At 39.5% G+C, this 16,186-nt stretch overlaps 1 protein-coding gene across 3 annotated transcripts in view; it reads left to right on the forward strand.

Annotated features, from left to right (window-relative positions):
- Mllt3 (MLLT3 super elongation complex subunit) overlaps positions 1 to 16,186 on the forward strand; it is a 269,185-nt gene that overhangs the window by 232,737 nt on the left and 20,262 nt on the right. For 2 of the 3 annotated variants that reach the window (XM_057785470.1, XM_057785471.1), the window contains exon 6: positions 14,574 to 14,649. In XM_057785470.1, coding sequence (XP_057641453.1) covers positions 14,574 to 14,649 — 76 coding nt within the window. Of the gene's footprint in view, positions 1 to 2,571; positions 2,657 to 14,573; positions 14,650 to 16,186 lie in introns of those variants that run through there. The other variant, XM_057785472.1, reaches the window with a different exon arrangement.

The raw sequence follows: 16,186 nt of genomic DNA on the forward strand, positions 1-16,186 counted from the left end.
TGAGACCATCACACAGTAGGATCCCTCAACTTCAAAAGCCAGGGGAGGGCTGCACGCAGCTGGGGATTGCTATATTTTATGTACTCCTCATAAGTTAAGTTTGGCTTGGCAGAGAATTTTTAGGAGTAGATAAGGTTCTGTAAGTAGAACTTTGCAGTTTTAGCCAAAGAAAACAGGCTGTAGATTTGATGACTCTATTTGATTTATTAGTGCCATATGCAGGGCCTTTTGATCTTGAGGACTCCGTAAACCAGTGAATTGATATTTATCAGAACTCTGTCATATGGGAAAGAAATCTTAATTTGCCTGTAGTGTTGATACTAATGTAATTATCCAACACCTGCAACCCATTGATGGTAATTGTGTTAGGTTCTATTAAATTTTAATGATATGTATATACAGCATTAACAACAAGTTTGGGGATTGCATTAACACCAGAAATACTCATTTCTTAGCTCTCTCACATTTGCTTCTGTCTCTACCAGAAACTCCTCTTAGGGGAGCCGACACTGGATGATGCTAGCAATTGTGGTGAAAGAAAAATCAGAAATAGCTTGATCAGTAATGATACTATATAATAAATTCTCTGTAAAATCTCCATTTTTAAGGCTAGCATAGAGGAGTTTTAAATTAAACATGAGGGTTCACTCTACCTCATAATTCCTCTGTAATACTTTTTTATAAGTAGCCAAAAATCCTGGGCAAATATTTCTGCCACCAAGCAGTCAACATCCATCTGTTTTGTCTTTTCATCCCCAAGACCCATTCCATATGGCAGAACTGTCCAACTTTGTAAAATTAAAATAAACTGTCAAGAACAGTATTATACAGTTAGTATTTTCTTTAGGTGGATCTTATTCTTGATATTCTGAGTAGGAGAAAAAGCCTCTCAACCCCAAAGAATGCATTTCACTTCTCTTTTCTGTGCCTTCTGAGTAATTGCATGACCAGGCCTTTTTTTTAATTTTAATTTTTTTATTTTATTTTTGCTTCTGTTTATCTTTTTCTTTAATTTTTTGGTTCTATTTTATATGTATATGTTTTATTTACATGTCTGTATGTCTACATGTCTACCAGGTCTAATATCCACTGAGGTCAGAAAAGCGTGCTGGATCTTCCAGAACTGGAGTTACAGATGATTGTGAGCCACCAAGTTGGCTGCTGGAGTCAGAGCTGGTTCTTCTGCAAGCGCAGTAATTGTGATTTAAATACCGAGCCATCTCTCCAAACCCAGCATTTACCTTCTTAAATTTTTCACTTTTGCTTATTTTATTTGTGTAACTGGATGTTGTCAAAGCTCCCTGCTCGAGAAGTTGGACCGGTATAAAAGAAGTCTCCCTATTTCTTTGAAGTACCTAGTGTCTTCAGGGAAAGCTATTATAAGAAGAGGTTGGGCAAGCCCGATGGACTCGGGGGTGACTTTTCTTAGATCATAATTTCATAGTTACTCTTACATCCTGCCCAGCGCACTCTGCAGTACCTTGTACTCAGTTACCATATAAGTTCGTACCATGAGGCTCCCGCCTGCCCCTTAGACATAAAGAACTGAGACAAGCAGACTGTGTTGCTTGGCAAAAGTCACACTAGAGTGTGGTGGGATCAGATCTGAACTTCTAGACCCTAAGCCCCGAATCTATTCCAGTCATCCCATCTGTATGCCGAAGTGGAGTTTTCGGATACTTCACATTAGATTCCTGTCAAATGAAGCATAATTATTTTAAGATTGTTTGACGTTTTAATAACTCGTCTCTGTTGTGGAGTGAATAGCCACATTGTCCTTTTGCTTCTTGTTGACTAACATGGACTTTAATACCTGAACACATTTATACCCCAGCAGCCTTGCTGGCGTAGTTAGCAGCCTGTTGTCAATAGCGACATCTATATTTTCTCTTTTTTTTTTTCTTATTTATTAGAAAATAGGAGTTCCATTTGTGGGAGTTTTAAGTTCCCATTCACTGTCTTCACCTTTAACACTGCTAAGCTTTATTTGCATATACAAAGACGGTGCCCCTATCTGGTGACTTTTCCCTGTTTGCAGAAGAGGTGTGTGCTGCCCCAGATAGGAGGGGCAGGTCCTATAGTTAGGGCAGTCTTGTCACAAAGATCCTGAAATCCTTACAGCCCCTCTCTCTCTCTCTCTCTCTCTCTCTCTCTCTCTCTCTCTCTCTCTCTCTCTCTCTCCTCTCTCTCTCTCTGTTGTGAACTTCATAAAACTACACAGTTGAGATTAAGGGATTTCCTAAAAATTTTGGTGTCAAAATTTATTTTAGAAAATTCCCTGGAATTACAAAGCAATGTGACCGAAGGTCCGGGTGCTGTAGGAGAGAGTTAAGCCTTTGACATCTGATCTCTAGCAGAATGTCTGCTCGCTGCACATACAGTAGTATCAGATGGAAGAAGCTGTTTCTAAAACAGTTCAGGGTGGATGTTTGCTTCTGATTAGCCTGTGTGTGCGTGTTGGATGAATGAGCAATTGCCAAGTCATGACCATGTGTTTGCTGTCATTTAAACTGCCAATCTAATCTAAATATACAGTGGGCGCCTAAGCAGAGTTCTTTCCTTTCAAGAGAAGTAGCAGCTCTCAGTTCCTTCCTGACACTTGTGAACTTGGGGACGGCTGTGTTCCTGAGGGCTGCTCGGTTTGATTTTGAAGGAGGTGAGGATGATTTCTCTGCTTGCTCTGTTGCTTGTTTGGGGTGGCCAGCTGTATGTTTACTTACCATGACCAATAACTCTATAGGAGAGAGTTTCCAAGATGTTCCATTTGCTGATATAAAGAGGATAAAATTGATGAAATCAGAAAAATCTTTCCAGTTTTAGGCCATGAATTTGCATGTAGCATGCCTAATCTAATTGAAAAACTCTGAGAAAGTTTTATACATAGCCAGTATTTTATAAAACCTCGATGTATAATTGGAGCCTTGATATGTACTCTTTCCTCCCACTGAGTGATTTAAAGTACAAGAAAAATCTTTCTTCTGTAACTTCAGGACATTGAAACATATACATTTTAATGCCATTGAATTCTTAAAATGAATATTAAAAGAAATATAAAGTCCCCTCCCCTACTTGCACTTGTATGGCTGAACAAATTCTATTACTTTCTGTGAGATGGCTAAGGTTCTGTTAAGGTAAGTTAGAACTGCCAGCACCCTAGCAATCAGAGATGAATCTTTTCATTGAGCCAAGTATGATGCTGGCCTTCCTCCCTGTGTCGCAATTATGTAGCCTATCACTTTGAGAAGTCACACTTCTAAGATGGTTTTCACTCTCATATACTTTTTAATAACAAATACAGTAAAATTTCACTTCCCTCAAAGAACTAATAACACTGTCATCTGAGCATTAGAGTAGTTCATTGAAATTAGCTATCAATTAAATGTATATGGGAATATTTTTTCAGTAAGCATTTTAAAATTTATGGCTTCAAATTCTTATCTACATACACATACCTCCGTTTTAAAGGTTCTAAACCTGTTTTAATGGAATTTGAGTTGATTTGCAGATTATTATGTATGACAAATAGAATCTAAGTAGTCACAAAATTGAAAGACTTTCCATTCAATGAGTATCATTAGATCTTTATACTTGTACAATAACATTTGCTATTTTTCTCTAAAGAAATATGTTATTGAATTATGTATTTAAAATATCAGAAAACAAGTACATTAATCAACAGAGATAAATATATCCTGGAAATACATTCAAGGAGATTTTTTTTCCATGTGTCTGTATAAGGTAATGCAGTCTCATGATACCCAAATAGTTAATCTTGTACATAAATGAGCAAAGTAATGACATAGAAATACTAATCTTAAAATATATTTTCCTGATGAGACAGAATGTATTGGGTTTACCTACATGTGGAGGTATCTAAAAACATAAAAAAAAAAAATTGATAGAATTTTGTTCATTTGTTTGTTTGTTTGGCTTTGAATGTTTCGTTTTGAAATTTTTCATCCTGTGGTGACTTCATAGAGGACAGATTGTCCTGAGTCGTCCCGAGGAGACTCACACTCAGTGAGTTGTTTAGAGGCACGAGCAGAGCTCTGCGAAGCTGCGCTCCCCTCTATTTGCCCTCCTGCCTTTCCCCTGCGGTTGTCCACCCTCAGCCAACTGTGCAGTCTGCTCAGCTCATCAGGCAATTGAGGGTCAGAGTATCTGTATTGCTACTTTCCCTTCACAGGTTTCCCTTAGGAACACCACTCCCTAGACTCATTGACTTTAAGGTTTCTAGTAGCAAACTTGAAGAGAGGATACGGCTATGTTCTTTTTTTTTTTTTTTTTTGGTTTTTCGAGACAGGGTTTCTCTTGTGGTTTTGGAGCCTGTCCTGGATCTAGCTCTTGTAGACCAGGCTAGTCTCGAACTCACAGAGATCCGCCTGCCTCTGCCTCCCAAGTGCTGGGATTAAAGGCGTGCGCCACCACCGCCCGGCACGGTTACGTTCTTTACATTGTTCCTAAGATGAAAACCAGCCAGTCTCTTAGGAGATGTTTAAGTCAAGTACAGTTAAGGAAGAAGAAAGAGCTGTGTTTTCTTTGCTTTTCAGCGCTGGTTATTGTATGTACAATGGGTGAAATATGGCTGGTAGCTTTGGTGGTGTGGGAAATAGTTAAAAAGGCATGTTGTAAACTAAATGCTGAAATTGTAAAATACCACATACATATTCGGAACATATATATGTCCAAACCTACAGTAATGTTCACAGAGTTGAGCTTCCCCGAATAGTGATTCTACAAGTACGTACAGGAAATGGTCTTGTTTTGTGAAGATTGAAAACAAGGTTTGACTTCTAAATCATTCTTGAGATATTGAAATTAAATGTGTTTTTGAGGATCAGTTCAGAAATAGTTCTAAACCATCCTCCAGGAGAGGAACAGCGTCAGCCTTGGACCCTCGTTAACTTGGCTGGAAGGAAAGCAAGAGAGGCTGAGGAGACCTCTAGCTGGTGCTGTCCTTAGCTGCCATTGTTGAAGGACATCTTTTGTGCTGATTTCAGTCCCATTAAAAAAAAAATCTATTTAGTGATTAGTAACCAGTGGATAAGAGCAGAAAACCCAAGTGAATTAAGACCATAAATACTGAAGTCTTTGGGATAACAGCCTGTAAAACTGTCAAAAGCACTGGGCAACTGACAAAAGAGAGACCAGAGTAGCAAGAAGTGTTAGCTGCAAGGCAATGCTCCAGATTCACAGACAGAAGACATCACTTGGTGTTCCTGAAAAAATAGATGTTCTTGAATTCAGTACCTGCGCATCATTATCTGTTTGTCTTGCATGGAGTCTGTCTGTTTGAAGTCTGTGGTTGACTGTGTTCGCTAGTGGGAATCACAACGCTTGTTTAAAGATAGCTTGCTTCCAAAATTAGAGCTATGATTCCTGAGACTCGTGTTTAGATCCATCAAGATCCACTTGCTGAGAATGTCAAGCCTGACTGGAGTGAGTGGGTGAAGCGTGTGCGTGTGTATTTTTAAAAGGCAGATGGTTGAAGTAGAGGCTGGCAAGTGCTTTCCTCTTGTTTTTAAATTAAAGTCTAAAGTTCATAATTCTTGAATATTTCTCCCTAGGGGGAAAACATTAAGTAAATAAAAACAGAAGTATGCAAGACTATATTGTAAACTGTTTTTATTCTTCTTGTGCAATGTGGAGATTTCGATGATGAAAGTCTTACTAGCCCCAATTTTAAATTTGCTTTTCGGATTGGAGAAAACCGAAGATGATGAAGTCCAGGTCTTTACTCTGAACTCTCGTTGTCTGCCCCCCTCCCCCCCCCCCGCCCTGTAATGATTAGGTGACAATGAGTGGCACTGTTAGCTCTCTGAATTCTGTGTTACTGTATAAACTTCAAATTTAAATGTGTGTTGGAGAGATGATTTCAGTGGATTTAAAGTATTGTGCTTCTTCAAGTATGAGGATTTTTTTTATCAACTTAGGGTATTTGCTTTTCAACATCCTGACTGTGAGAACTAGGCATGTCATTCATTTGAAGGGAGCAGATGTTAAAGGTTCTTGCCCCTGTCTTCCTAATCCTAAACACCCTTTAAGAAGAGAAATGTTCTATTACCCAAATAGGGATCTTTCTGATGGTGAGAAAAGGCGGTAAAAGGCAGTAAATCTGCCTTCTCATTATGAAGTGCAACAATGGATTGATTTATGAAGAAAAGCAACTGTTAGGCTTATGAGATGTGTGCATGGAGATGCAGGTTCCTCTGGAGCAGATCAGCGGCGGCATTCCTGCTATTCTTGACAGGAATCTAATATCGCCCATCAGGAGTATGTGATGCTGGACACTACATTTGTAAAAGGGTTTACTGAGAACAAAAGACTCCACCTCCTGTTGTTTTCACATGAGAACAGGCTCTTCGATGGGCCACATTTGTGCTGTGTTTCTTTTTCCCCCTCCACATTTTCATTAGGACAGAGAGGACATATTTAAAGCGGTCTCATTTTTTACACATTTTGTTAAGACTTGCATTTTAAGTTAAAGTTAATGTAAGTATAATGGTTTTAAGTATTTGGCAGGCATAAGTCATTTTGCTGTACACTATTTGATTTCTTTTAGCAAACACTGTAAAAGCAGAGCATCCACTGGACCCATGCTGAAGATATTTGTACTTCGGGGGAATTGTGTAAACCTCTCTGTATTAAATTTCTGCCTTAAGGAATTCTGTAGGCATTTTAAAATCTTCTAACTAAAGTTTGTTGCACTGTGATAAGAATCTCTGTTCGAGAATTTTTATTTGATTGAAAATTTAAAATTTTTGACTCTAAGCTAAGCTGGAGCATAAAATATTATAAAATGAGAAAGTCTGGAGTTGAGTAAATTGTGCTGATATTGTCTTGTACATATAGAACATTTTGCTCTAGAATTTGAAACCCGTGTAATGCAGTTGCAATTTGAGCAGGTAAATTGCAGGATTAAAACTGATAATTATCAGTATGGTTAGCATCATGCTCATTTTTCTTAGTAAGCACCTACCTCCAATAGCTGTACATTTTCTAGTTATGATAACAACCATTGTATTAACATACAATGTAACAAGAAAGATAGAGGAAAGGTAACAAGTATGTTACTTGATAAATATACCAATATCCAAATTAGGAAGATAGACAGAATACAAAGAATTAATTCTTGCAACTAGTAATAATTTTCGTGTAAATTCGCAGTGAGGAAATATTGCATTTTTGATTTGGTTATGATCAGATAGTATAAAATCAATAATTTTCTCTGGATTTTGGTTATTTAGAAATTCATATGATGGAAACCATGTAACTATGCTCTTAGCAAGTAAAATGAACTTTTAATGTCACTGCCTTCATATTAATTGCAAGCTTCACATTTATTGGGGAATCTCTGTGAGAGATTATGTAGATTAATACTACTAGATCTTCTTGGGACTTGTAGTTGTTTATTGCAGTTCTATTAGTGTCAGCCAAATGTTCTATGTATGCTTTTGCAGTAATTCATTTTTAAGAAGGTCTAAAATGGTAAGAATGGCATTCAGTGGCTGAAGATGCTCTCTTTGGGTTTATATGTGTTTTAGTAGTTCCTTTGACTTTACTGTCATCTGTATATCCCAAATTCATTCAATTTGACATTTTAAATGTTAAATATTATAAGGCTACATACACTATTGAAAACATTTTTTTTCAATGCAGTGCTGCCCCTGCAAGTGTAGAAAATAGAAAATATTCAGAAATTACAAGGCTTTGGTGGTCTGCATAGGTGGTGTTGCACACTTAAAAGGAAGAGACTGCTAACAGCAGACAGTTGCAGAATCTTAGAAGACCGGAGGAGCCCCGTGTCCTGATGGCCATTGTTCACTGAGTAACTCAGTTTGCAACAATCTATCAGGGATCCTTTTTCTTCTTTTCACACTCTTTTATGAGGCATTTGACCTTTTGTTACTTGCAACCTTTTCTTTTGGAACCATCATCCTCAAAATCGCAGTGGGGGTGGGGCAGGAGACATAACACATACCAATCCCCAGCATCGCAATCAAGTAGCGTTTAATGCTCAGGTGTAAGACTGTACACTCTGCTCAGATGTTCGTAGGGAGCGTTGTGCCTGCACATAATGTTTCCAGGTGAGTTTTCACACTCCTAAACCTCTCTGCAAGTTAGGATTCTTAGCCTGTAATCTCTTAGCACACATCTGGCCCAGACACCGCCGTGCAGTGACTGGCGTTTTTCAAAGAGCACATGTTCTGGCTACAATAGTCGGTAGCAGCCTTCAAAGTAAGGCGGGTGATGAGAGATAAAAGACTTGAGGCTCTTCTGCTTAAACAGAGGAAGCTGAAAGAAAATTATAGCCATCCGTAAGTGTGGAAAAGGGTCTTAGAGAGAGATTTATAGACCCTTGTTCCCCAAGGCCATTTTGTTTCCTAATGAGATTTTGTGTTCTCAGACAGGGTGTGGGGAGTCAAAGGATACAACATTTAATAGTAACAGTGAAGATGATAATGAGGGAGACAGCAAGTGCAGTTGTTATAGAGATGCTTCCGTATAAAGCCAATTATCTTGGCATTCGGGATGATTTTTATATCTGAAAGTTGAAAATATAATAGCAATAAGGACTTCTTGTTTTGCTAACGTTACTTGAGAGGGTAATTCTGAGTTTCTTGCTGTGTTATCAAAAATTGACGTGCACAGCAGTAGTCTTTGATCATGGATCAGCCCAACATGTGAAATGTGATTCTGACTTAACATCAAGCTCATTGAAGGTTTTCCATATAAATGTAGAGTCTGCTAGGAAGAGGCGCAGCACCTTCCCACGGCCACAGACTACATCAACTAGCAGCAAAGGTTGCAGCTTCCCGTGGCTTTTTTTTAAGCTCATTGTGTTTTCAAAGAAAATGTTAATGCGTTAAGACATTTTTATCTATGATGTTACAAGATTTTGTACTTAGACTCAGAAAAAGAAGGTAGATTACCTTTGAAGGCAAATAAACTGTTGTACTGTATTTCCTGATACATCCTCTTAATCAGCGCCAATGTCAAGAGCAAGGGGGCAGTTCAGAGTAGAAACTTCCCTGAGAATGAGGTGGCTGGCCAGCACTCTTAGGATTATCAATTGGGCAAATGTGAGAAGCAGTGATTGGCAGTCCCTGATCCTGGGATGAAGAGCTTGCCTTACCACTCCTTTGCTCTGCATGCAGACCCTCAGGTGTCTCTTGTAAACAGGGACTCTTTCACAGTGACACAGAAAGCTTTGCTTGACACTAATGTTATAAAAAGATGCTGTGTTCTGAGTGCTGCTTTAATTGTTCCTTTATCAAAGATACGGGTGTAACAAAAAGAGACGTACATGAGAAACCAAAGCAGTTGTTGTAATCTATGTAAACATCACCCTGTGGCTACCTAGTCACCGTGATTTAGTCTCCTTGGTTAGAAGATAACTATTAAAAATGTCTTGCTGTCTTTGTCTACTTGAGCCTATATATCATAAACTTTGTGGCTCAAACAATAAATTCTGAGAGCTTAGAAATACAAAATCATGTAACCTGGAAGGGATTTTCCTCTTGGCTTCCAAGTGTACGCCATCTTGCTTGGGAAGAGACTATAGTGGGGCTAGTTCTCTGCTTTTCTTTCAAGGGTCCTCATCCCATCATGAAAGCTCACAGTCATGACCTCGTTTAAACCTACTGAAGGCTTTGTCTCCAAAAACTCTACCCTTCGGGGGAGGACTGCAGTAGATCACGTGACAGGATACAGTTTAGTGCACAGCACCTGCTCTTCCTCACATAAAGCAGATGAAACAAATCATTTGCCCAACTGCATAAAGATATGTTAAGGGCTGGCCCAATATTGTTTACATATATCTCTCTGTAATAAGGTTTTGATCTTTTTGAAAGTATTTTATTAAAATTTCTCATTTATAACCATTTTACAATTCTCTCTTGTGTTAATCTTCTTAGCCTAAGTTATTTGTCATTTCGTTTTAGCCTTGTCATTTGCTGGCACAGCTATCTGAAAGCATTGTCTTGCAGTGTAATCAGTAAGATACACTTTACTCATACAATGGAGAACATTTCTATGGCCATTCAGCATGGCTGTGATGATGCTACTCTTTAAAAATAAATGTATATTTGAAAAAGTGAGTGGATAATTTTCAACTTCTTATAGAGGAAAAATTAAATGAGTTAATCTCATTTTTTATATTAAGCTTAACGGTACATAATGTATGGGGTGAGTCATTTTTAATGAAAGGAAGAAGCTGACCAGAGCTGAGTCTTCAGTCAGTTGTACTGAAAGGAAATAAAGCCAGTGAAATACACACTTTTCTTTGTTTAACATTCATCTTCAGTGTGATCTTTCTGGGGATTTATGCATGGAAGAAATCATTTCTATAGCAGGATACAAATTTTCTTTTTCTACATGTAGTAAAAGCTTTGTATAAAACTCTGAAATCTATCTAAAGTAACTTCTATTTAGTTTTTATTCCTTCTTTATTATTTAAAAATATTTAGTTTTACTGTATTTTTTTCTCTTTTCTCTAAATGTAGATACATGTTCCTCACTTTCCTTCTAAAGTCTGATTGCTGCAAAGATCAAAGTTGAAATTCTGCTCATGGATGCAGTCGTCTGAGTGGACAGAAGGAACAATGTGTGTCTTCCAGGAGGAATCTGCTTCTGCAGGCTCCACTTGTGATCACACTTACCTTCTAGGGTTAGAAACACAAGGACTTTCTTATTTGTCCTGACAAAAGTAATCCTCTGTAGAGAAACCACTGCAGGATGATTTTACATACCTATTCAGTGGTGAAGGATATATCATGATAGAGCTCTTGTTTCACCAACTAGAAAGATATGCCTTGTTTTAGGCAGTGCTGACACTTTTGGCTTCTTGCACATAAATACTTGTACAATGGCAACCTATTGTTGATTAGTTACCATTATAATAGTTTTTGATAATCCAGGACATCAACAATTTTTTTTTCAGTAGGAAGGATTTTGAATTTGTGAAAACAAGCATCAAATTAGCCCACAGGGGAAAGTATGAGAGCATCATTAGCTTTTTTGGTCATAGTTTTGGTACATCATTCCCGGATTCACACGTACACAGGTGAGCATACAGATTTAAATATTTTTTAGAGAGAAAGGAGGCTGCTGTATCTTGAGGGCCTTTAATCTGCCCAGTTTAAGTTTTTTTTTTTTAAAAAAAATAAAATAATAATCATTTGATTTGTAGGGGTTTGGAGGGGCTGGCAAATGTGAAGTGAATTTCTTAAAGTAAAACACACTTAAAGTAAGCGTGATGATCTAGAAGACTGTATCTTCCTCTTATGGTCGCAGAAGGACTTCGGGGTAGCTGGTGTGCAGCTCAACTGTGTGCTAATCAGTTTGTGTTCAAGATTAGTAGCTTTTGTCAAGTTGACACAAGCTAGGTACAACTGAAAAGAGGGAACCCGACTGAGGGATTGTCTCCATCAGATTGGCCTATGGGTATGTCTGATGGGGCAGAGTCCCGCTCACTGTGGGCCATACTGTCCCTGGGCAATCAGTCCTGAGCTGGGTAAGAACATGAGCCTGGAAGCAAGGGAGCCAGTAAGCCGTGTTCCACCATCCTCTCTGCCTCAGTTCTGGCCTCTGAATTCCTGCCTTGGCCTCCCTCAATGATGGACTGTCACTTGGAAGTGTAAGATGATGAGATAAAATACTCTTTCCTTCCCAAGTTGCTTTTGGCTAGTATTTTATCACACCAGCAAAAGAAAAAAAAATGCAAAAGGATCCTTCTACCACCACATGAATGAACTTCATAATGTTTCTGTTGAGAGACAGCCAGGTTCTGTCATAGTGCGTTCTTGAAAAATCCATGGAGGAGAATAGAGAGAGAATCCCTAAAGGTGGATTAACACTTCTGGTTTTCTCATGATGCATTACTTTGTGTGTGTGTGTGTGTGTGTGTGTGTGTGTGTGTGCATGTCTTCACATGAGCACATGCCCATCCACTTGTATAAGTTATGGAGGCAAGAAGACAACTTTTTATATCTTCCCTCAGCTAGCACCCCCTTGGTTTTTGAGACAGTTTCTTATTGGCATGGAGCTTGCCAAATAGGCTAGACTGTCCAGTGAGTCCCAGGGAACTCTTCTCTCTCTGTCTCTCCCCCCCTCCCCTCCCTCTCTCCCTGTAATTGCAAGCCCTGCCATCGCTGATTCTTCTTCTTACAGGATTTTTTTTTAAGAAGATTTTCCCCATTACATATATGTTTGTATCTGTCTGTATCTGGGTATAACACATGAGTGCAGGTGCGTGCATAGGCCAGAGACATTGAATCCCCAACACACACACACACACACACATTCTTTACTATTTGTCTCTTTTCAGATAATTAGCAGCTGTGGAAATGTTTACTATACCTGTGGGTAAGATGCTAAAAGGTTTGGTTTGGGGGTTTGCATAAGCTTGAAGTAGAAGGGTCAAGATTAATGGTGTGTAGTTGGGGAGATGGCCACTGTCTTCCCTTGTTTACCCTAGGTTGATTGATTGGTTTGTTTCTGAGACAGCATCTGACTATGCAACTGTGGCTGGCCTGGAACTCACCATGTAGAATAGGCTGGCCTCAAACTCATAGAAATCTACCTGCTTCTGCCTCGTAAGTGTTGGTGTTAAAGGCGTGCATCCTGACATTCAGCTCTAGTTACTGCAGTTAATGTCATTCTCAGCAAACAGTTCCGGCAGCAGATTCTTGAGGTCCAGTGTAATATACGCTGGTCAGGAAGTATGGTAAGGAAACATTATTTTTGTTGTTGTTGTTCCCAAATGGTTTCCAGGGCTATTAAAACATTACCATTTGCAGGCATTTTTCATGGCTGGAAAAAACAGTTTGGAGAGGAGAGAGAGCTACTCCTTGGGCCTTGAGAGAGCTGTTTCATACAGATGGGCATGGCACTTTTCAATTTCTGCTGCTGGGGCTCAGCCATGGAAGACCCACCTAGCGGAAGTGAAGAGTACATCACACAGGCATTTGCACCTGTCAACCAGCTCTGCTTTGTAGCCTGCAAAGAGTGATGTGTATGACACTGTACAATTCCCGGGTAAATCTCGCGGTGCTGAAGAGGCGGTGAGCCGCCTGCTTCTCATTAGAAGGCCCGTCTGGCTTCTTTCCTGCAGGATGAGTTAGATTGCTGACACCTGTTTTCCCATCCACCCCGAGGATGTGAAGTGTGCATCAGGAATGCCCAAAAGTGTTTCCTCATGTCCCGTTCTATGTGGCTTAGGGCTGCCTCAGGAAGGGAGCACCCCTTTGCGGGAGGGGAGATGAAAAGAATTCAATGGCGAGAAACTGTTGCGCACACTGAACTGAGACTGTCGTCTTCATTTAGTGTCTTCTGATTGTGCTTATGGTTGTATTCCAGCTGTTTTATGCATTTAGCAAAGGATAAAAGAACACGTGACCTATTCATGGGAGCACCTCGCATATTTCTAAAATAATACAGCTATGTATTTGAAAATATTGAGGTTATTGGAAATGGGTAGAAGTACTCCATCCTTATAACTAAGCACATCAACTTTATTCAGTTACTTAAAGTATGAGCTTAGTCTTAAGATACAAAACAGGAGTGTGTTGTTGGTGTGGTCCATGCCTTGCATATCTCTTCCCATGCATCTGGTGTCAAACCGTCAAGCAGCATAAACTCTTTTGTGCAAGCTGCAGACAGACTGCAGCGCTGCCTTAAGGCACAGGTAAAGATGGCCTGCAGCATGCAATGCATCCTGCTAAGTATGGAAGAAATAGCAAGAAGCACGTGACCTTTAAAGTGCTGGCCATCTATATCTTGTCTGGAGAGGACACAGCATAGGGACTGCCTCAGAGTGCCACAGTATACCAGGAAGGCGCATTTGACCTGCTTCACAGCCGTGCTAGTGGTTTGAGAAGGAAGAAAGTGAGTTTTGGTGTGTCCACGAGTTGAATGTGGAACTTGTTCCGGATACTAACAGATGAGACGAGACCACGGAGAATCAGAGGGGGCATGCATGAGGGCGGCTGTTCTTCTTCCACTTCTCAGGCTGTGAAATTAAATGGTATTTTTCTTCTTAAAATATTGGCAGCATTTTCTCCTGGCTTGTTTGTGGGACTTGACTGGATGTTATGAATATTGGCCTCTATTTGTGAACCTGGGGTGAGTGGGGTTAGTTGGTTTGTGGCCTTGGACCAGGGTAAAATTAACTGGCCCATAATGTGATTGAACTAATGACCTTGGCCTCGTGACTACTATGTCTGAACCATTTGAGTCAATCAAACCTCACGGAAAGGACAATGAAGGTATGTGTCCCTTAGGAGGAGATCTGCAGGGCAGTGAGCAAGGGTGAAGTCGTGTAGCATCCGGGCATTTATCTTTTCGTCCTTGGCATTTTATATGTGTGTTACTTCTAATAAAAGCAAAGCTGTCAAAAAAAATGACATCACAGCTCTCCTGTGTTAGTTTCCTAACAAAGTGATATGTGTGGGTCATTCTCCTTGCATAGCCCGAGATTTGCTGTAGACGCCGCTTTGAACACAGGTCGTTTTCGTCTCAATGTGTAGTATCCCACAGATGCATTGACGATGCTTTTCTCTTCTTCTCTGAAGTCAGAGCAACCCAGTCCGGCCAGCTCCAGCTCCAGCTCCAGCTCCAGCTTCACACCGTCCCAGACCAGGCAACAAGGTATCTGCAGCTCCCACCACACGTCCTAATGAGTTGATTTATGACCTATCTTCTACTGTTTTATTATTTGAATTGTAACGTGGCTTTTATGCAGTTGGGTTTATTTCCCCCAGGAATGAACTTGAGTATCGTTCTGATATATGAGGCCTGGCTCTCGCAAGTCCCCCTCTTCCAGTCTCTGCCATCAGATTCCCATTTCACAAATGGATTATAGACACAGCCCATTCCAGGGAGTTCCCAAAGGAAATACTCCTGTAAACCAGCGTCAGAGGCACTGACATGGGCTCCCATTCTTCATCCTTGGACACCTCTCATTTTACTTACTTTATATTTTATAGTTTAGTGGACTTTTTAAGCAAAAGTGTATTTGCTGTTTTTTTAAATACTTATATTTCTGTATTCATATAATACTCACGTAGATAGTCACGTGCTAACCAAAACTCTGGATAAGTTAAGCCAGAACATATAGTGAAGCATGTTTTTAACGTATGTATAAAATCTCCGAAAGTGGGCTCTGTTTTACTTTTACACAATAGAAGAGTGTGGTTGAGTAGCTTGTTTTCTAGTATCATAGTGACCCTCACTGTTCTCATTGGCTACGCTGAATTCCCAGTGGCCTTGCATGCTTTGAAAGAGGATTAAATTGTTGTGCGTATTTGGACTAAGACTAAGCATCCAAGAAAATATATAATAAAAGGCAATGATAGTTTTGACTATTCAGAAATCTTGTTTCATCGGCTTGCAAAGAAGGAAGCCCACTACAAAAGCCTTGAGTTTGCAGAATGTGAGATTGCAGGGACTCGGTGCGTGTTTTAGAAATGACCACTTGGTGACAGCTCAGAAAGTCCTGTTGTAGGTTAGACTTTGAGGATTGCCCAATCCAGAATGAAAATGCCCCTTTCTTGGATATCTTTGCAATCTTCTGTTAAAATTTTTAAAAAGCCATTTTTTAATCACATTTTGAGTAGTAAAATGGAAGGAAAGCAACACTGTGTGTATGTGTTTTCAGTTTTGTCTGGTCCTAAATAAAATTAGTTACACCTCCCCCACCCCCATCTAATACTGGATATTGTCTGGATTTTCTGGGCACATGATCTATTACAGTCTTATTTATGTTAATACATGCTGATGTTTTGTCAGGAATTTCTTAAAAATAAGGTGAAAAATTGGCCACATAAAGTTGTTACAGCAAGATTCTGCTGTCCAAGATCAATGGGAAGATCAGGGATAGAACATTACACCATAGAGCTGAAACACTTTATAACCTGAACTTGACTGAAATGCTTGCTTGACCTGAAACTGACCTTGAAATAAAGGAGCAGCTAAACCTTAATAGATCAGAAACTACCACACAAAGGCTGCATTGCCAAGAACCAACTACAACCATGGTGATTTATTAATCTCAACTTTTCAATACATGGATTGACTTAAAAAAAATCCTGTTTACCAATAGATCTATTTTTCTTTTTGTTGTGATTGGGGTGGGAAGGTAAGAAATAAAATTACACAGAAAAAATCCTGTGAAATGAAAATTATT

This window comes from Chionomys nivalis, chromosome 11 (assembly GCF_950005125.1).
Source record: "Chionomys nivalis chromosome 11, mChiNiv1.1, whole genome shotgun sequence".
NCBI lineage: Eukaryota > Metazoa > Chordata > Mammalia > Rodentia > Cricetidae > Chionomys > Chionomys nivalis.